Source organism: Cucurbita pepo, chromosome LG20 (genome assembly GCF_002806865.2).
Source record: "Cucurbita pepo subsp. pepo cultivar mu-cu-16 chromosome LG20, ASM280686v2, whole genome shotgun sequence".
NCBI classification, from domain to species: domain Eukaryota; kingdom Viridiplantae; phylum Streptophyta; class Magnoliopsida; order Cucurbitales; family Cucurbitaceae; genus Cucurbita; species Cucurbita pepo.
Genome location: NC_036657.1, coordinates 5955234 through 5976563, shown reverse-complemented (window position 1 = coordinate 5976563; position 21330 = coordinate 5955234). Strand labels below are relative to the sequence as shown.

The 21330-nt window shown below is 41.0% G+C and overlaps 1 protein-coding gene across 1 annotated transcript; it reads left to right on the top strand.

The window, feature by feature from the left end:
* Window positions 1–341: 341 nt before the first annotated feature.
* Window positions 342–10918, top strand: LOC111782461 (DNA repair protein RAD5A). The gene is made up of 20 exons (XM_023663210.1): window positions 342–1182; window positions 1369–1502; window positions 1725–1860; window positions 2034–2087; window positions 2169–2309; window positions 2391–2542; window positions 2645–2729; window positions 2835–3092; window positions 3227–3373; window positions 3469–3621; window positions 4079–4146; window positions 4369–4491; window positions 4565–4664; window positions 4748–4860; window positions 7511–7789; window positions 7897–8097; window positions 8669–8762; window positions 8838–8909; window positions 9899–9997; window positions 10348–10918. The coding sequence occupies exons 1-20, from the start codon at window positions 601–603 to the stop codon at window positions 10468–10470; spliced, it is 3114 nt and encodes a 1037-aa protein (XP_023518978.1). The 5' UTR covers window positions 342–600; the 3' UTR covers window positions 10471–10918.
* The last annotated feature ends 10412 nt before the right edge of the window (window positions 10919–21330 follow it).

Below are 21330 nucleotides of genomic sequence, written 5' to 3'. Positions count from 1 at the left end.
ATTTGTTTCTAAAAACTCACTGGATTCCACCATCGGCCGGAAATTAGTAGGGAAGACACTAGGTTCCAAAGTAATTTGAACTACAAAAGGTTAGTACTAAACTCGTTTTAATACTTATGAACACGCTCTAATTTAGATGTACTTAGAGTGCCTAAGATCAAAATTGTTTCCGCATGTGTTATAACAATACCATTACTTGAGTCACTATAATTATACTTTTACATGCTCATAACTTTTTTGGTTGAACACTCGAGATTAGACACTTTTTAAATCAAGATTAAAGAAAAAAATATATATAAATTGATGGTCATGGTCACATATTGGCCACGGTGCCACAAAAGTTTGGACCATGACATTGGCGGGAAACGGCACGGCCAAAGATCGTCTCACGCGCCTTCTTCACTGCTCGTCTTGCCTCTGTTCATAGTGTTTTCCCCGCCATTTCCATACACCTTCGATTTCCATTCTCTCACATTCTCCTCGCCGTAATTATTAACGAAATCAGTAGACCTTCATAAGTTCTTCGATTCTACGCCCATCATCTTCTCGCCGTGTATTTTCTTGACATCAGGGTTTAGGGTTTCGACCTTCAATTCTCAAATGGGGAGCAAGATCAACGACGAACTCGTATCCACAGTACGGTCCATCGTTGGTCCCGACTTCTCCTATATGGATGTTATCAGAGCTCTTCACTTGGCCAAAAACGACGTCACCGCCGCCATTAATATAATCTATGATACCCCTAGTTTTGGAATGAGGGATAAACCGCATGTTCATGAGAATTGTGATGATGTTCATGTTCGTTGTGTCTCGAGTTCTGAGAGCAAGGCTGTTGCCTCTACGCCGAAGCGGGTTTGTGATGAAGGCGCAGATTTCCCGTCGCATGAGCAGGAAAGTTCTACTCGGAGTCCGTGTAATGTTGGGGTCAAGAACGCCGTTATGGAAACCTCCAGTCCGTGTTCGAGTTCGATTGGGAGTGAGTGGTGGCTCGTTGGCTGGGCTGAAGTGGCTGGGCTGTCTACGTCTAAGGGAAGGAAGGTGAAGCCTGGTGACGAAGTGGTGTTCACATTTCCTTCAAGAAATGGGTGTAAAACGCCTTCATCGGCTAAGGTTTCCGGGAAGGGAAAGCTCATGGCCAATTGTTCGGAGATCGTGAGGTTTTCTACAAAAGATTCAGGGGAGGTAATTAACAAAAGATTGTTTTTTTAAATATATGGGATTTTCTTCAAGTGGTCTACAATTAGAAGGCTTTTTTTTAGCTTTCCCTTGGCTTAGGCAGATGTGTTGTTATCATTCAGTGCCTTTTCCTCATTTTGTTAATGATATTCTCCTGTTCTTATCGTATAAAAATTTATGGGATTTTGGCAGATTGGTCGAATACCCAATGAATGGGCTCGATGCCTTCTTCCATTAGTGAGTGATAAAAAGGTAAGGATAGAGGGTTGGTGCAAATCTGCTCCAGAAGTGCTGGCCTTAATGGATACAATTCTTTTATCTGTAAGGTAAGCTTACTAACATCATCAGTATAATACGCATGTGTCAATACCAATATGAGCTTTAATTCATATGTTGTCTTGATTTTATTGTTAATTTACTTTGTCTGATTGACCATTAGTATAACAATTGGCATAAAAACACGTTTCTTGTTTCCTATGAGGTAAAACTTCCTGTTTATGATGTGGAGCTTTGATTAGCTTATGAAACTATATGTCCTTGGAATGCAGTGTATACATTAACAGTTCTTTGCTTCGTAAGCACCAGCAAACCTCTCTCAAGGCAGCTAGTAGTGCAGCTGCAGAGTCAGTTATTCATCCTCTCCCAACTTTGTTTCGGCTTCTTGGTTTAACATCTTTCAAGAAGGTGAGATCTCTCGTTCGCTGCAACAATCACTTTTTTAGATTCATATGTTTTTCTGTGATTTTAAGAGCAAAGTTGATGTGGTAGTGGATAGACTTGTTTGTGTAATGTGGATGTGTTAAATTATATAAATCTATACATGACACTTTTAAATGATGTAATGTGAATGAAATCAGGCTGAGTTTACTCCAGAGGACTTGAGTGGAAGAAAACAACTGTTGGACTCAAAGGTCTGAGCAGAATAACTTTGTCATATGATTCATAGCTGATTATATAAGATAGGTTTGTACTCAAGACATTTTAAACGGCAGGTTAGTTATAGTCTGCCATCCTCACTAGCGCGTACCTTGAAGAAGTGTTCTCAAAATGATAATGGGACTGAAAATGAAGAGTCTATCTCAGATATCGATCTTGAGAATATTGTTGGCGCTGGGAACACTTCAGAGCTGGAGGTAGCAATACTTTTGTTAGAATATTGTGAATTAGTGGAGTGCAGTTCAGACTAGTAATTTTTTGAAATATGTTGTCCATAGGAAATGGATCCACCTAGTGCTCTGCTATGTGAACTTCGGCCCTACCAAAAGCAGGCTCTTCATTGGATGATCCATCTGGAGAAAGGAAAGTGCATGGATGAGGCTGCAACAACCCTTCATCCATGTTGGGAAGCTTATCGTCTATTAGACAAGTNTTTTTTTTTTTTTTTTTTTTTTTTTTTTTTTTTTTTTAGTTTCATGAGCTATAGTTCTCGTTAGTTGTGTATGTCCTGACTGTGTACTCTCTTTTAAAGGAGGGAGCTTGTCATCTATTTAAATGCTTTTTCTGGTGAAGCAACGACAGAGTTCCCAAGCACTCTTCAAATTGCCAGAGGAGGGGTACACTCTTAAATAATTAGCCTTTGCTGTAGTTACATTCGTGCTTGTGTTATTGGTTCTATTTTTGTTCTTACTGACACATAGGTTGATAATTACTGATGAAAGATTCTGGCTGATGCCATGGGCCTTGGGAAGACCATCATGACCATATCCCTTCTTCTTGCCCATTCAGAAAGAGGTGGAGTATCCAATAGTCAGCTGACATGTTCCTCAGTTGAAGGAGATGATGGAAGTATGGACCAATCTTTGAATCCTTTGAAGAAGGCTAAAATTACAGGTTTTGAGAAGTTGCAGAAGAGGAACACCTTAGCAAGCGGCGGCAATCTGATTATTTGTCCCATGTCCCTTCTAGGACAATGGAAGGTATTTATTCCTCTCTATCATTCGGCTGACACAAATTGTTTAAACTCCATAACATCAATTCGTTCCATGTATCATGTTTAGTAAGATGGTTAATTGTATTTGAGAATTCCTTTCAATGGTTCTTTGTTTTTTAGGCAGAGATTGAAGCTCATGTGCGACCTGGATCTCTGTCTCTGTATGTTCATTATGGGCAAACTAGATCCAAGGATGCTAGAGGGTTGGCACAAAATGATGTTGTAGTCACTACCTATGGGGTTTTAGCCTCGGAATTTTCTGCACAGGTAGTTGCAAACTTTGTTATAAGTTGGTAATTTCTGAACTCACATTTACTGGGTTGTGTTTTTATTTATTTATTTATTTTTATATCTGCTTGTAGAATGCTGAAGAAGGTGGACTTTATTCAGTTAGGTGGTTCAGAGTGGTTCTTGACGAGGCTCACACTATTAAGTCCTCTAAAAGCCAAGTATCCCTTGCTGCTACTGCATTAGCTGCTGACCGTCGCTGGTGTCTTACTGGTACTCCTATCCAGGTAACATTTATGTGAAGTTCTTTGCCGTTTGATCTCTGGAACAGTTCCTTTTGTTNGGGGGGGTGGTAATTTTGAAACAAAATGTCTCTCTTTGGAATTTCTGTTTTAAGAGCATACTGTGAGAAACCTATGGAAATTATGAATTATTTTCTATCTTGTCTTTTAGGTCAAAGTTAGAACCATATTTATTAAAGTAATATTAATATTGCATGCTGTAAAAAGTATTTATTTCTAGCAGTGGAATCAACAAGTAAAGCTTCTCATAGAGCTTACTTGATAGCTTGCATTAAACTGTCAACTTTGTACTGTTTGTTCGTGTCTAATACCTAGTATTTTGGAGTCTTGGGCTCAACTGCCTTCAAGACAGTGCTATGTTTTCATTCTGGGTAACTTCTTGTTGTGAATTATCAATACTAATGTCACTTATGGTTGCCTTCCATTAAATATATTGTCACAGAACAACCTGGAGGATATCTTCAGTCTTCTTCGATTTTTGCGGATTGAACCTTGGGGAAATTGGGCATGGTCAGTTACTATTGCATGTTTTGTGCATTTCAAATATTTCCACTTGATTATGCTGTATTGAATTATTTTTCAGCATGCTTTCATGTAGCATATCTTTTTTTTTTTTTTGTGCATTTCAAATATTTCCACTTGATTATGCTGTATTGAATTATTCTTCAGCATGCTTTCATGTACCATATCTTTTTTTTTTTTTGAATCATTCAAATTTCCTTTCTGATCCAGGTGGAATAAAATCATTCAAAAACCATTTGAGGAAGGTGATGAGAGAGGGCTAAAATTGGTCCAATCCATCTTAAAGCCTATCATGCTTAGGAGGACTAAATATAGTAAGGATCGAGAAGGCAGGTTTGTTGCTGACTGATACTTGTCATTTGATTTATGCAAATGCACGTTTTGTTCATAAGTGTGGGTGTTGCAGGCCAATTTTAGTGCTTCCTCCAGCTGATGTTCAGGTGATGTACTGTGAACTTACAGATGCTGAAAAAGATTTCTATGAGGCACTCTTCAAGAGATCCAAGGTAACTTATGGGTGCTTGCGCACAGACTTCATGCTTGTTTTGTTTTAGTTATTTCCGTGCGTAATATGTTATCCAAATAATAGGTGAAATTTGACCAATTTGTTGAGCAAGGACGTGTCCTTCACAATTATGCATCGATATTGGAGTTACTCTTACGTCTTCGCCAATGTTGTGATCATCCCTTTCTTGTGATGAGGTGCTTTCCCTTCCCCTCTCTGTTCTATATCATTTTTCTTTTCCATTCCTGCACTTGTGTTGTGATTGCAATGACGCTGAAGCGTCTGGAAGCAGAGAATTTTGTCGGCCACTTGAACAAACATTTTGTAAGTTGTTTCAATATATACGTACAATCAACTGAATTTCATTAAGATAAGAAATATAAAAACATCCACGGAGTAAAAAGGGATTTCCAGTTGGTCAACAAAACCCAAAGATATTACACAATTTCTTAAATTTGAGAACCCAAAAGTACAAGAAAATAAAAACATCTTTGTCCATGTTCGACTCTTGTATTCCTCTCTACCATATGGTCAACAAAAGAGTCGTTCAAGCGTTAATCCTGAACACCTATGTGTGCTGGCTTAACTTCTGACTCTTGATGACCTCTAAAGCACCAGAGTTGGCTAAACTACATTGTACCCAATCCCGTTTAAATGGATCTGAGTTCTTTTAGGAGTCTTTTCAAATGGATTACTACATGCATGTCATGATTGGTTCAAGTGTAAACTATCTAAAAATTTAATTTTAACCTTAAAATTACCATGAACTTCAATATTCACAAATAATGCAAACATGGTAAAAGCATAGTTAAAAATAAGGTTTAGAAACTCTCGTAGTGGAGTCCAAAAGCCACAACACGACTGTACTATCCTATGGTTAGAAATATACTAAAATGTGGAAAACTATCTATCAATGACTTTATTTCCATGACCTCCTCAGCAGACGTTGTCAATCGTGCATGGGCCCTTTACCTTTACTTGGAGAAATGTTAAATATAGGACTTAGTAAGTGACTCCACTGTTGAGGTTGAAAAATGTGATACCATATGTGTCATGACTGGTGAGATCTAATTTTTATGTTGAGGTTGAAAAATGCATTCACATACCACATGTGTCATGATTGGTGAGATCTAATTTTTATGATTGTTCCTTGGGCTCTACTTTCTTTTCCGGACCTAATACATAGTACTTCTTTATACATGGTTTATGCATGAACCCACTAGGCAGACTCATTAACGTACCCCTTAGACATGATTATAGGTTGGTGCACTCTCATGCGGGCGAAAACCAAATGAAAAAAAAGGAAAGGAACACAAGGTGTACATGTTCGTACATAACGTGTCGGAGAAGTAATCCATGTCATATGACATATCATGATTCAATGAGATAGTGCACATCATACTTCAATGTTTATCATGACATAAATCTCTTATAAGACATACATATATATTCATTGTATTTCATTCATGCTTATCATACATAGTGCATCATGGTGTCTCACTAGTTCATTCATATATTATAACATAAGCAATAAACGTAATTAGGGCCACATGGTACGTGTTATTCATATATCAAACAATTTCAGGTGCTCCAGCCGTAAATTTACTTCTAGTTTTAGACTCAACTTGGTGCTTCTAAGTACATCCTAGTGGATTGTCCTAGGTTCAGTTTAACTGGAATTTAGTTTCACTTGTGATATTTCATTCATTTAGAAAATTGAGTTTAGAGTTCATTCATGGAGCCAACCTAACTTGACTATCCTAAAAGCAGTTCTAAATAGTGTTGCATATTATTAATTGTCCAAAACAGTATCTATATTGATCTTTTCTAGCCTTAATTGTGTTAGAAACGATGGAACAATCCAAAATAGTTTAAACAAGTCAACCAAGCTAATTGAAGCCAAATCGAGCCGTTAAAATCGTCGGGAGATTTTTTTTTTCTTTTTTCAATTTGACTACTCATTGACATGGCTTCCCAGTGTTGAAGGAGTCTTCGCTACAAATTTTTTGATGATGGACATAGGGGAAAGAATAGAAGCAATAAATCCAATGCTAGGAAAGTCAATATGGAAAGGAAATCACCCTAAAATTGTGAAGTTTTTCCTTTGGAAAATAGTGCATAAAGCTATTAATGAAAATTTTCAAAGAAATGCCTACATGACTCTATTTCCAAATTGGTACCCATTATGCAAGAAAGACAACAAATCACAAAACCACTTATACGATGCACGTTCGATCAAAATTTCTGGACAATGATTCTCAATATCTTCAGATCATCTCACTTTTCTTAGGGAGGTAATAGATTTATGGGACATAGGCTTAATTTACCACCTGTTCACAAATGCAAAGGTCCTACTATGTATTCACGAATGCCAAAGTCCTACTATGGAAAAATCTCATAATGGCTTTCTATTGGAATCGGTGGAAAGAAAGAGATTAAAGAGTATTCATGGGAAAGACATTGACTTATACAAAACTCTTCGACAATGCTGTTTACCACACTATATCTTGGTGTAAATTGTCTAATATTTTTTCTTCCTATAGTCATACCTAATTGGAAAAGTCTTTTGTAAACATCATGGATAATACATCCCTTTTGTAAATTTTAAACATCAACAAAATTCTCTAGTTAAAAACACAAAACTATAATGGACTTTTTCACTGCTGTTTAGTGAATAACATAATCACTAGCATCGTTTGAATGCAAATATATGCAGGGTTCAAGTGGTGAAAAATTAAATGGCTCTTTCTGAGAAAGTTGTAAACTGGTTCCTGGCCATGGCATACTTTCTAGTTGCCTATCATTTGAGAGAATGCTAATTGGTGGTTTTGGTTTTGGTTTGTGCAGTCGAGGTGATACCCAAGAATATTCTGATCTAAATAAGCTAGCAAAGCGTTTTCTTAAAAGCACTCCAAACACACAGGTAGGAGAAGGTAGAGATCTGCCTTCTCATGCTTATGTCCAAAAAGTTATGGAAGAGCTTCGAAGCGGTGAACATGGAGAATGTCCAATATGTCTTGAAGTATTTGAAGATGCAGTATTGACACCATGTGCTCACCGTATGTGCCGGGAGTGCCTTTTGACAAGTTGGAGAAGCTCTTGTTCTGGTTTGTGTCCAGTTTGTAGGTACGTATCTTATTTTAGTGTATATGCATTTATTTTTATTTTGGTTTTCTTTTGACTTGCATGTCTCCACTTCATACTCAAGTGTTAACCCTATGATTTCTCAACAGGAAAGCAATCAATAGACAGGATCTTGTAACCGCTCCAACTGAGAATCGTTTTCAGATTGATATTGAGAAAAATTGGGTGGAATCATCCAAAGTTGTGGCTCTGATGAATGAACTTGAAACTATTCGTTTGTCAGGGTCAAAGAGTATTTTATTCAGCCAGTGGACTGCCTTTCTTGATCTTTTACAAGTTCCTCTCTCACGGTATGTCATCTTAAAGTTTCTTTTATGATGAGCTGACACATGGCTGTAATTGGATTGCTTTTGATTGGTACATATTGAAAACACTACCAACAAAGAGTGTTAGATGGTGGAGCATCCTCCTTGTAAAGGATTACAAAATGGAATACCAATTACAATAAAAGGAGGAAATGGCTAAGATTTCTTGTTATTTTTACTTCAGTTTATCTGCTATTAACTCCATGCAAGTGTAAGCTTTCTGATATGTAATGAAAGAACTGTCTAACAAAGCTTGTAACAACATCCATACATTGCCACTGGATGTAAAAAGATGTGAATAATGACAGTAGTAATGATTACTGCATAATATTATGATCATTTTCTTTTGTTTTGAAGTAGTTAGTTGTGGTTATGCGGGAGTCTGAACCTTAATTATGCTAATACTCTTGGAATGAGTTGTACTAATCACGGATCAAAGTCATCATCCAGTCATTACTTGTTTATCACATTTCTTTATCACATTCTATGGTTTCTTGTATCATTCTTTAATTTCCTGCCTGTAAGGTTTTTGTAATTACATTTCTTTTCATCATAGGAGTAATATTCCTTTTCTCCGTTTGGATGGGACTTTAAGTCAACAGCAGAGAGAAAAAGTACTAAAAGAGTTTTCAGAGGATAATGGAATTCTGGTATGCGATTTTATTTCTGAAGTTTAGTGTGGGAAGCTGTTTAATGAATTTTTTCGGGATTGGTTATGACTTTAGGTGTTGTTGATGTCACTTAAGGCTGGTGGAGTTGGAATAAATTTGACAGCTGCTTCAAATGCCTTCGTATTGGTATGTCTAATGGATCAAACCATATAAGCCGATTGCTTCTTGATAGATGTTTTATAATACAAAGTGCTTGGTTACAGTTTTATGAGCAAGCCAAGGATTCTATGGACCTTTTGTGCTAGTTGTCATTAACTGATCTAGTTTGCCTAAATGCTTTTGGAAGTTATTAACGTTTCTTCCTGTTTGATTCAAAACAATTGGGGAGCCTGCTTGTTATTTTGATTGAGGATTCTTACAACTCTTCATTTTTGGATTGGATTACCCACCCTCTTCGACTCATTCTTTTGTTGCTTCAATGCACTGTTTCTTATTTTAAAAGGAACACCAAATCTCTTTTCTTGTTCAGAAGCTTTAGGAAAAATCAGCACAAATGTCTGCATGGTTCTCAATTTTTGAAGATGTGTAATATGCGATTAATTATTTAGGGAAAAATATTGATCATCTCTTCGTGCATTGCCCTTCTGTAAGAACTTTTTAAGGAACTTATTAGAGCATATTACTGCTATTGGGTGTTCCCCAAAAGCCATTCAAAGTTTTTGTCTATTATCTATCGGCCAAAAACTCAAATCGGATTTAGTTTTTCTTGAATCCATCCTTTAGCCTTCCTTTTGGAAACATGGAAAGATTGAAAGATATTTGGACTATGACTGTTGGTATTGATTCATATTTATTTTGTAGTTTCAATGGACTTCCACTATTTAAAGCTTTTCTAAAATTAATCTGTTCTTTATTTGCCCCCTCGTGGACGACTAGCAGCAACGTGAGAAAGAAATTTGCTATATGTGCATTATTTGCATCTATCATTATTTTCTAATTGTAATGCCATTTTGTTGAGCGTTTTAATACTTGCTGCTTAATGACATTACCTCTCTTTATCTAAACATGAAGTACCTGCTTGGTCAATTCATTCTTTACGAATTCAAAGAGAGCTTTGTAATTTGTTTAACAGTAATGGCAACATAATTGGTCTATGGTTTAAACAATGATTGTAGGACCCATGGTGGAATCCAGCAGTTGAAGAACAAGCAGTTATGCGCATTCATCGCATCGGGCAAACTAAGAGTGTGAAGATAAGACGTTTTATCGTGAAGGTGCAATCTCTTTTCTAACTTAAAGGAAACAATTTATTGAGTGTGATGCCTGCTCATAGACATTTAAACTTGATAAGGATCTTGGCCCGTTAATATTTGTCAATATTTGTCCGTTAATATCCCACTTCGGTTGGGGAGGAGAATGAAACACCCTTTATAAGGGTGTGGAAACCTCTCCCTAACAGATGCGTTTTAAAAACCTTGAGGAGAAGCCTGAAAGGGAAAACCCAAAGAGGACAATATCTGCTAGCGGTGAGCTTGGACCGTTACAAATGGTGAACGTGTCAACTAAGTTTGGCAGTTGCATTTAAACGTGACAATGTTGTTTGAAATGCAACTTTGCTTCTCAGGGTACTGTGGAGGAAAGAATGGAGGCAGTGCAAGCAAGAAAACAGCGATTAATTTCCGGTGCCTTAACAGATCAAGAAGTTCGAAGTGCAAGAATTGAAGAATTAAAGATGCTTTTTACTTGAGGCGGTTAATGAATCACAGATTTTCTTCACGCCCGTTGTTTTATAATGGGCTATCATATGGCTAAGGAAATGACCTCAGAAATGAGTCGGCTTAAGGCCATTTTTATGCAAGCCAACCGATTTTGTCTTCTGAGACCCAATGGGGGAGTCTGTACAATTTGGCGCTGTACTGTTTTTGTTTCTCTAACGAGTTTTTGGAGTAAAGGTAGACAGTTTGCTGTAAATTAATTGATTGTGTACAGTATTGGGAGTTTAGAGATGGGAATATTAATGGGTTAGAACACATAAGAATGATGTGTTTAGTGGGTTGTATATTTAGGAATTTTGCAGACGGGAAGGGAAACAAGTGCAATTATGTGTTACAAATTTTTTGGTCATACATCAATTTGTACCCAAACTTGGAGGTTGTAGTGATTAAAATTCCAAACTATACTTGTTTCCCTTGGGATATAATCCCCTTTGTGACCCACCAGGATAAATAATAAAATAAGGTGAAATTTTGTAGACAACTGACACCTCAGGATAATCTCCTTTGTGACCATGCATCTTCCGAATGCTTTTTGATCTTGACTGATTGTTGGTTGGTGAACACTTGTGTCTAGAGGTGATTCACCCATTTTTTAGTGATGGGGATCTACTGGACAACTATATTAGCTTGGACAACTATGTTAGCTTGGGGTAGATTCAACTTTACTGTTCTTTTGACTTTCTCAGCTTGCAAGAGCAACAACAGTAAATGATTAGTCTTTGACTTTCTTTAGACTTTCTCAGCTTGCAATAGCAACAACAATAAATGACTAGTATCTTGGGGAGGCACTACCTCATAAAATCGTGGAGGCACTACCTCATAAAATCTGTTAGGACAACTAATTGGTATGAAGTGTGGTGGTGTGACCTCTTATGCTTGCAAGTTACTAGGTTACATGCATGGTCCCACACCCCCACTCAAGATGGGTTTATAGGCAAAGGCCCTATTCAGGAGACCCCTGATCATTTTCACTAGATAAGACACTTGGTAGCCTCGACATGCTACACTATCCTACCTAGGCTTGGTTTGACGATACTGCTTCGATACTCCAATCGTTTGGCAGGGCGTTGCTAGTGTTAAGAGCGTGCTAGAGGTGATAGGAGGTGGAGACTTTGGTGATACCTTTCATAATATTACTAGGTCTGTTAAGCTTACTTAGTTGTCATCTTTGTTGTGAAGGTTTATTAGGTTCTTAGGGCGTTTAGACGATTTAAATCTCATCTCACATTTCCAGGACAATCGAGACTAGCTTCGTGTAGCAAATCTAATTTACGGGAGCACTATGGTCTTGATTTCTGATTGTCATTCGCAATCCTAGGGTGCTCGATGTCACAACTTCACTGAGAGAAAGTAGGTTGTGACCCCCACATGCAAAATAGACAAGGGGCGACCATCAAATAGTGCCCATCGGCCAAGATTGAGAAGTGATATGATGCAACCGAGGAGGACGGTGCATCATCCAATGCACAAAGAGTGTGCATTCAAGCCAAGTTGAGGCATACACAAGGTTTGAGAGAACGAGGCGACACGAGTGTCAAAGACAAGTTCGAAGAGGGCCAGATAGGGCCCCGAGTTATAACCTCAGAAGTTGAAGTTTCAATATGAGTTTCTCCATGCGACTCTGGAGTTAAGTTTGTCTGTATCAAAGATAAAAGCTCACTAAATTTGGTTCATTTGGATACTCGACAGATGATGCAGGGGGTCATATGTCCACTCACCAAAATGACGTCTATTCGAGACAGATTGAAAATGCCTCAAAATTTACTGTAAGGGGAGGCATGGTGTCAACTCTCCACCACTCCTGGGCTCTGTGGCCTAAGCGAGCTACCCTAATGGCACATATGTGTGTCATAGTGAGGGCGAACATTGTGAGACGAGTGTCTCAGACAACTTCCTTTGAAATGAGTTTTTCAAGGGCAGTAGCATTTGGCACGGGTGTGTTGGTATCCCGCCCCAGCCCATGTGTCGGAGGTTGGATCATGCACCCACTATCCGGTACAAAGTTTGTAAATGACATGACATGGGAATGGGAGGGCCAATGCCTCGATTGAATCTAGATGGATGGATGTTCGGGATGTCCTAATATTATGAACAACATGTGGGCCTGTTCTTGATGGCATAACCGAGTGAGCTGCGATGGCCGATAACATCCCTTGACTTGCGATGGCGTCAAGACATGTGGGTCATGATAATTAGGAACCAAGATAATGTAGGATGCGACGTTGTATTGAGAGACCTTGACCCCAAGTAGAGGTAAGGTCGAGGCGAGTGACTTGGCCTAATGTAGAGGCAAGTCGATTGTGTCGCAAATAATTGAACATGTATGTGCAGGCAGTGTGTGACCGAACAAGCTTGAATTCCACATAAGTGATGTTCGGTGGGTGAAGACAAAACTCGTCTATGGTCCTATGAAGCCACAAAGTCGGGGCGAAAAATGTATATGAGCTTGAGTTCTCCTCAAGGCTGGTTGTGAGCATGTCAAGATCATGACACTTCACGGTTGAAAAAGTACGACGGTGACACTCAACCTACTAAAAATGTATTGACCTAGGTCAACGTAAAACCACTCTAACCCTAGTGTTCTAATCTTAACTTAATTCTTTCAGGCATGTTTTGTGAGAGAGATACTCCTATTGGTCATCCAAAGCATGAAATTTATTATCTAAACATTCATGCAAGCTCAATCATCGGAGCACAAATTACAATATTCTATCCTTCTTTCTAACACAACAGAAAGAATTAAAAATAGCATGCATCTCAAAATTTCACCCCAGGGGCATTTTCATAATATACGCTGCATTCTCATAAAAAAATTATCCTTCTAAGTCCTAATGTAACAACCCGTTTTTTTTTTTTCGAGGAACTCGAGAAATAAGTCGTTACCTTTCTTACTAGGAAATGACGAAAAGTGCGTAAAATTTAAAACTTTCGAACATGCATACACATAAGGAAATTCAGTTCATCCACATCAACATCTGACAACTCTCCACAATATCGACACTCCACACTACGTACACACAAAAGGGACATAACACAGGAAATTCATAAAACCTAACTATACCAATGAAACGAAAAGAGTTCGGTAAGAAAACATATCAATGAGACACATGACACTAGCCCCAAAACTCCATACCCCCCCAGCTCGTGTGCACCTCTACCCCGATCGTTCCATCTGAAAGAAAACAAAGTAGCAAGGATGAGTATATACTATATACCTAGTAAGCAGCCTGCTGAAGGTTCATATTGGGTTTTAAAGACTTATTGATCTTGCTTATGTATTTGTCATTTATTTTCTGTGGGGGTTTAACCCCCGTGTGGGTGCCCCTCGGCTATCCCCCTTAGGTTCTTCTCGTTCTAGTTTTCTCTTGGTTCATGGTCCTATCTGGTTCTCCAGCCCTCATAATTTCTCATAAGTTCTCTAGGTCACTAGGCTAAATGTCTCTACTAGTATCTCTTCATCATCGTCAAGTCTCAATGACCTCGAGGAGCGACCTCGATATTCAAGGTTCACGCATTTTAGGAAACGACCAACTCTCAAATGTACCATCGTGGACCCCTGTCACTCGTGACAGGTTCACTAATAGGAAATTAACCGGCAAACTTCCCATAAGTCCCCACAAGGTACCATCAACAATAAAATGGCCAGTTCTATAGTACGCGGACCCTTGACAATCAAGTCAAGTTCACAATTAGAGGTTAGTTGGCGAACCCCTAATCGTCCCCGGATAACTGCTAACTCATATACATGAACAATAAATCTCGACCAACTCTAATGTACCAATGTAGACCCCTGTCACTCGTGACAGGTTCACTAATAAGAAATTAACTGGCAAACTTCCCATAAGTCCCCACAAGGTACCATCAACAATAAAATGGCCAGTTCTATAGTTACGCGGACCCTTGACAATCGAGTCAAGTTCACGATTAGAGGTTAGTTGGCGAACCCCTAAACGTCCCCGCTTAACTGCTAATGTCATATACATGAACAGTAATCCTCGACCACCTCTAATGTACCAACGTGGACCGCTGTCTCTCGTGACAGGTTCACTTAAAGGAAACTAACTGACAAACTTCCTATAAGTCCCCACAAGGTACCGTCAACAATCAAATAGCCAGTTCTATGGTTACGCGGACCGCTGACAATCGAGTCAGGTTTACTGTTAGAGGTTAGTTGGCGAACCCCTAAATGTCCCCGCTTAACCGCTAATACTGTAACATGCGTGACGGAGGCATAACTTAATCATTTAATCATGGAAAGCTAGTCATGAATCTCACTCATTCTATGTTCAACTTCTAAACATACTTCTTGTACCATAATTTCATGCATACTAAGAGCGTAGCTAAATCCAAAGTTCCGAGGTGCCACTTACCTGGGCAGCGTGATGTTCTCCTTTTTTTTGTTCGACAGGAGTTCCAAAGTTTGTCAAACTCCTCGAATAATATCTACGTTAGAAAAACAGGAATACGGGTGAAAGCGGTGCCAAAATTGGAGTCAAAATGGATAATTATTCGAAGAGGGCTCGACTCAATAAGACCGCACTGGGCCGGCTGTCGCAGGCTGGCCCGTACTGAGCACAAGCCCTTGATGGGCCGCGCGTCCGTGCCGGGCTGGGCTGCGCGGGGGAAGAAGAGGGCAGCTTCTTCTTCCCCGATTCCTCCCTTCTCTCTCTCTCTCTTCTCTTTTTTTTTCCTTCTTACCTCTACGAGCGACCGCAACTGTTCCTTCTTTCTCTCTTCTTCCCCCCCCCCCTTTTTTTTTCTTTTTCTTCCGTCTCCCTCCACGACTCTTCCGACAATCACCGTCCTTAAACTTCGTAGATCTAGACGAAACTCCGATCTTCTGTCTCCCTCCGTTCACACACGATCAAGGCTTCCGGCGTTCCCAAGTGCAAGGCTTCCCGCTAAATGGTGTCCTTCCACCCGGTTCGACCCCCCTTAAATCCTTGTCTTTCCTCTTCTCTTTCTTTCTTTCGTTTTTTTTATTTCTTTTTTTTGTAAAGTGGCCTCGAAAATCATCAGGTGGTCATTTCGCCGCCAAAATTCTGATGCACGGCCGGCGGCGTCAGTGTACCATAACCTCTGCCACACGTTTCCCCTCTTTCCCCTTTTTATTTATTTATTTATTTTATATACTTACTTGGGGTTCAACAAATCATTCCCCCCTTTGAGGACTTTCGTCCCCGAAAGTTCCTTGTTCTTGAAATAATTCAGGGTACTGCTTTCTCATATCGCTCTTTCGTTCCCAAGTTGCTTCCTCAGGCCGATGATTACCCCATTGCACCTTCACCAGGCTAATTTCTCTGTTTCGCAAGGTCTTTACACATCTCGATAGAATCCTCGTGGGGTATTCCTCGTAACTCATATCTTCCCGAAGGGGTAGTGGTTCAAAATCAATCACGTGTGAGGGGTCGGCGGTATACTTCCTAAGCATGGATACATGGAACACGTTATGGACAGCAGTGAGAGCAGGCGGCAACGCCAATCTATATGCGACTAGGCCTATTCGTTCTAGGATCTCAAATGGACCTATGAATCGAGGGCTAAGTTTTCCTCTTCTTCCGAATCTCGATACTCCTCTTATAGGGGCAACCTTGAGGAACATGTGATCTCCCACCTCGAATTCGAGATCTTTTCTTCTGGCATCGGCGTAGCTCTTTTGTCTGCTTTGTGCAGTCTGAATTCTCATTCTGATCTTCTGCACGACCTCATTTGTCCTTTGTACCAACTCGGGCCCTAATAACTGTTGATTCCCCACCTCCTGCCAAAACACTGGCGATCGACACCTCCTGCCATACAAAGCTTCAAAAGGTGCCATTCTGATCGTTGCCTGGTAACTGTTGTTATATGCAAATTCTACCAAATGTAGGTGTTCATCCCAGCTACCCGCAAAATCCAAGGCACAAGCTCTCAACATGTCTTCTAGGATTTGATTCAACCGTTCTGTTTGTCCATCAGTTTGAGGGTGGAACGCTGTGCTGAACTTACACTCAGTACCTAGTGCCCTTTGTAAGCTCTTCCAAAATTTTGAGGTAAATCGAGTATCTCGATCTAACACTATAGACACAGGCACGTCGTGTAGCCTAATTATCTCCTCAAGATATAATTGAGCCCACTTGTCTATTGAATACGTCGCCTTCCTGGGTATGAAGTGTGCCGACTTTGTCAGCCTGTCAATAATGACCCAAATCACCGTGAAGCCCTTCCTCGTCTTAGGCAATCCTGAAATGAAGTCCATTGCCACATTCCCACTTCCACTGTGGGATACTCGAAGGTTGTAACAATCCCGAGGGCTTCTATCTCGGCGCCTTTACCTGCTGACAAGTCAGACACCTAGTTACATATTCCGCCACATCCCTCTTCATGTTGGGCCACCAGTAGCATGTTTTCAAATCTTGGTACATCTTGGTGCTGCGGGATGTACCATAAATGGTGAGTGGTGGGCCTCTGTCAACAATTTCTTCCTTCAGTTCATCGTTGTCCGGGACACATAGCCTATCGTTCCATAGGAGATTGTCATCAGAGGTCAACGAAAATCCTTCAGTCCTTATAGACCCCAATTGCTCATAAACCTCTGAGAGGTAGGTATCCTCCTTTTGCGCCGCTATGATACGTTCCCTCAAGGTGGGTTGAACGGTCAACTGGGCCAATCGCGCCGTCGCCCCTTTGACCATCACGGCAATTCCAGCCCTCTCCATGTTGGTTTGGATCTCGGTCTGCCTCGTTAATAGCGCCAACGTGTGAGTTGTCTTCCTGCTCAATGCGTCCGCGACTACGTTAGCCTTACCGGGATGGTATAGTATGTCCACATCGTAGTCTTTAACTAACTCCAACCACCTCCTTTGTCTCATATTAAGCTCTTTCTGGGTGAATAGATACTTGAGGCTCTTGTGGTCCGTGTAGATCTTGATCTTTTCTCCGTACAAGTAGTGCCTCCAAATCTTTAGGGCGAAAACCACAGCTGCTAATTCCAAGTCGTGTGTTGGGTAGTTATTCTCATATTCTTTTAATTGTCAGGATGCATAAGCGATCACCCTACCATTTTGCATCAGTACGCAGCCTAGTCCTCTACCTGACGCATCGCTGTAGATTACGAAGTTTCCAGTACCATAAGGCACCGTAAGCACTGGTGCTGACACCAGCCTCTCCTTTAACTCCACGAAACTTCTCTCACAAGTCCGATCCCACATAAAAGGCTGCCCTTTCCGGGTTAGTTTGGTCAAGGCGGCTGCAATCTTAGCAAAATCTTGAATGAAACGATGATAGTAGCCAGCTAGTCCCAAGAAACTGCGTACCTCGGTGGCAGTGGTCGGACGAGGCCATTCCATTACTACCTCGACTTTAGTTGGATCCACCGCTATTCCTTCCCTTGACACCACATGACCTAAGAAGGCGACTTCCTGAAGCCAGAACTCATATTTTGAAAATTTTGCAAACAGTCTGTTCACTCTTAGTGTAGTCAATACTGTCCTCAAGTGACACTCGTGTTCTCTGTCAGATTTGGAATAAATCAGGATATCATCAATGAATACTATAACGAATGTGTCAAGGAAGTTCTTAAATATCCTATTCATCAAATCCATGAATACAACGGGGGCATTTGTTAGTCCAAAGGACATTACTATAAACTCGTAGTGCCCGTAGCGAGTCCTAAAGGCTGTCTTGGGTATATCTTCATCCCTAATTCTCAACTGGTGGTACCCTGAGCGCAGGTCAATCTTTGAGAACACCGTTGCTCCCTGCAGTTGGTCAAATAGATTGTCTATCCGCGGCAACGGGTACTTATTTTTCACAGTGACTCTATTCAATTCTCTGTAGTCAATGCACAGCCGCATCGAACCATCTTTCTTCTTCATAAACAACACTGGGCCCCCCAGGGGGATACACTCGGTCGTATGAAGCCTTGTTTCAACAATTCCTGCAACTGCTCCTTAAGTTCCTTAAGTTCTGTCGGTGCCATCCTATACGGAGTTTTTGAGATCGGCCTAGTCCCAAGCTCTAGTTCGATGCTAAAATCGACTTCCCTCCTAGGTGGTAGTCCTGACAACTCCTCAGGAAAAACATCTAGGAACTCGTTCACAATTGGGACCGTGGAGATGTCTCCATTTGTGTATCTGACATCTACCACACTAGTCAATAACCCCCACGCTCCCTGGTTCATTAATCTCTTTGCCTTCACCGCAGATATCACCTTAGGTATATTTTGGGACTTTGTGCCCTTAAATTTGAAACTATCTCCGGATGGCGGCTGAAAAAGTACTTCTCCTAAATGGCAATCAATGCAGGCATAGTTCATGGCAAGCCAATCCATTCCCAAGATGACGTCGAAGTCAACCATGTCTATGACTATTAACGTCACCTCAAACTGGCGTTCTGCTACAACTATCGTTCCTTCACTAACTTTCTCCTCCGCCAACATCATCGTGCCAGCTGGAGTAGACACCGCTGGGCTATACCCTAAAGGCTCTATCCCTATATGTGCTTGTCTAACGAACGTAGTAGATATAAAAGAATGGGTTGCTCCAGAATCAAACAAGGCAAATGCGAAATAGCCAAGTATTGGGAGTGTACCTGTCACCACATTTCCTGCATCTGCGGCTTGACGAGCTGTAGTAGCGTGAGCCATGGCTCGAGTCTACACCTGCCCACCTCGGTTCCCCTGGTTTGACCTCGAAGGTCGATCGACATTAGCCTTCTTCTTATGAGGACAGTCGGCCATTCGGTGTCCACTCTTCCCACAGTTGAAACAAGCTCCCGAACCTGCCATACACTCACCATCGTGGTCCCTGCCACAACGCCCACATTTTGGTCTATCAATGGCTAAAGGTGGTTGTTGGTTAAACTGTCCTCGTGGTGCTCGCTGTTGGTCAAATTGCCTCCGCCACAGCTTGCTATTGGGGCCTGGAAGGGTTTAAGTCAAACCTCATTTTGGAACCTTATTGATGGTTAGACACCTTGGTGTTTTGGCGGTTGGCATTGTCGATGACAGTGGCCACCCTAAACGCTATAGCGTAGTTGCTCGTCGTATGGGCCGATACTTGCCCCTGAATGTCCCAGTTCAGGCCATTGATGAATCTCTCGGTCTTGGCCTCCTCCGTAGGAATGATGTGTGGGGCGAACCGAGACAACCGAGCAAACTCATGCTCATATTCCTCCACGGTCATTTCCCCTTGCTTCAATTGTATAAACTCTTCTTGCCTTTGAAACCTGACACTCCTGGGATAATATTTTCGAAAGAATGCCTCACGAAACTGTTCCCATGTTACTGGTTCGCCCACATTCTCGAAAGAACGAAGGACAGACTCCCACCAGAAATGAGCTCGGTCCTTTAGCATGTAGGTTGCACAATGGACTTTTATGGGTGTCAGGACAGTTCATGTACTTGAAGGCTGACTCGATGGCCTCCAACCAACCCTCGGCCGCCTCAGTGTCTTGGGCTCGCCCCCCAAATTGTGGGGGGTCATACTTCTTAAAGTCCCGCAGGTAGCGAGACTCTTCAGACGTGAACTGGTCCCTATGTCCTTGCCTTGATCGATTCGTCAATACTGCATCCACAATATTAGTCACCTGGCTGGTCATGGTAGTCTGCAATAGGTTTTGCAGCTCCTCAACCGACATCGTCACCATATTGCGTTGTGGTGGTGTCGCCGTGTCTGGCGGCGGAACCTGAGTTTCCTCTATTTCAGGCGTCTCTTGGGGGGAAACATTTGTTTCATGTGCCCTCCTTCCTCCCGTGCAACGCCCGATAACACCACCTCTAGTTTTAGGAGCCATTTCTGTCAATTACAAATCTCAGGTTAGATTCGCATCCCATCTTTCAATATCCTCATTTAAACGATATTACGTACATTAGTCAGTTCAGTTCTCTAAGGTATCTTGATTATTTATGTTATAACTGCTTACCAGACCGTGGCGAGGCTTAGTCGAGCTGGGCTATGCAGAACTCTAAGACTCTCTCTCTAAACAGTCTATAGAACCTAACAACCTAGAGCTCTGATACCAATCTGTAACAATCCGCTTTTTTTTTTCGAGGAACTCGAGAAATAAGTCGTTACCTTTCTTATTAGGAAATGACGAAAAGTGTGTAAAATTTAAAACTTTCGAACATGCATACACATAAGGAAATTCAGTTCATCCACATCAACATCTGACAACTCTCCACAATACCGACACTCCACACTACGTACACACAAAGGGACATAACACAGGAAATTCATAAAACCTAACTATACCAATGAAACGAAAAGAGTTCGGTAAGAAAACATATCAATGAGACACATGACACTAGCCCCAAAACTCCATACCCCCTAGCTCATGTGCACCTCTACCCCGATCATTCCATTAGGCCTCGTCTGAAAGAAAACAAAGTAGCAAGGATGAATATATACTATATACCCAGTAAGCAGCCTACTGAAGGTTCATATTGGGTTTTAAAGACTTATTGATCTTGCTTATGTATTTGTCATTTATTTTCTGTGGGGGTTTAACCCCCGTGTGGGTGCCCCTAGGCTACCCCCCTTAGGTTCTTCTCGTTCTAGTTTTCTCTTGGTTCATGGTCCTATCTGGTCCTCCAGCCCTCATAATTTCTCATAAGTTCTCTAGGTCACTAGGCTAAATGTCTCTACTAGTATCTCTTCATCATCATCAAGTCTCAATGACCTCGAGGAGCGACCTCGATATTCAAGGTTCACGCATTTTAGGAAACGACCAACTCTCAAATGTACCACCGTGGACCCCTGTCACTCGTGACAGGTTCACTAATAGGAAATTAACTGGCAAACTTCCCATAAGTCCCCACAAGGTACCATCAACAATAAAATGGCCAGTTCTATAGT

Bases quoted from the DNA above. Each gene is read 5' to 3' on its own strand.
- LOC111782461 (XM_023663210.1), top strand. From the start codon at position 601: ATGGGGAGCAAGATCAACGACGAACTCGTATCCACAGTACGGTCCATC. The intron at 8,763-8,837 runs GTATGCGATTTT...TTATGACTTTAG, and splicing joins CAGAGGATAATGGAATTCTG to GTGTTGTTGATGTCACTTAA. The intron at 8,910-9,898 runs GTATGTCTAATG...CAATGATTGTAG, and splicing joins CTTCAAATGCCTTCGTATTG to GACCCATGGTGGAATCCAGC.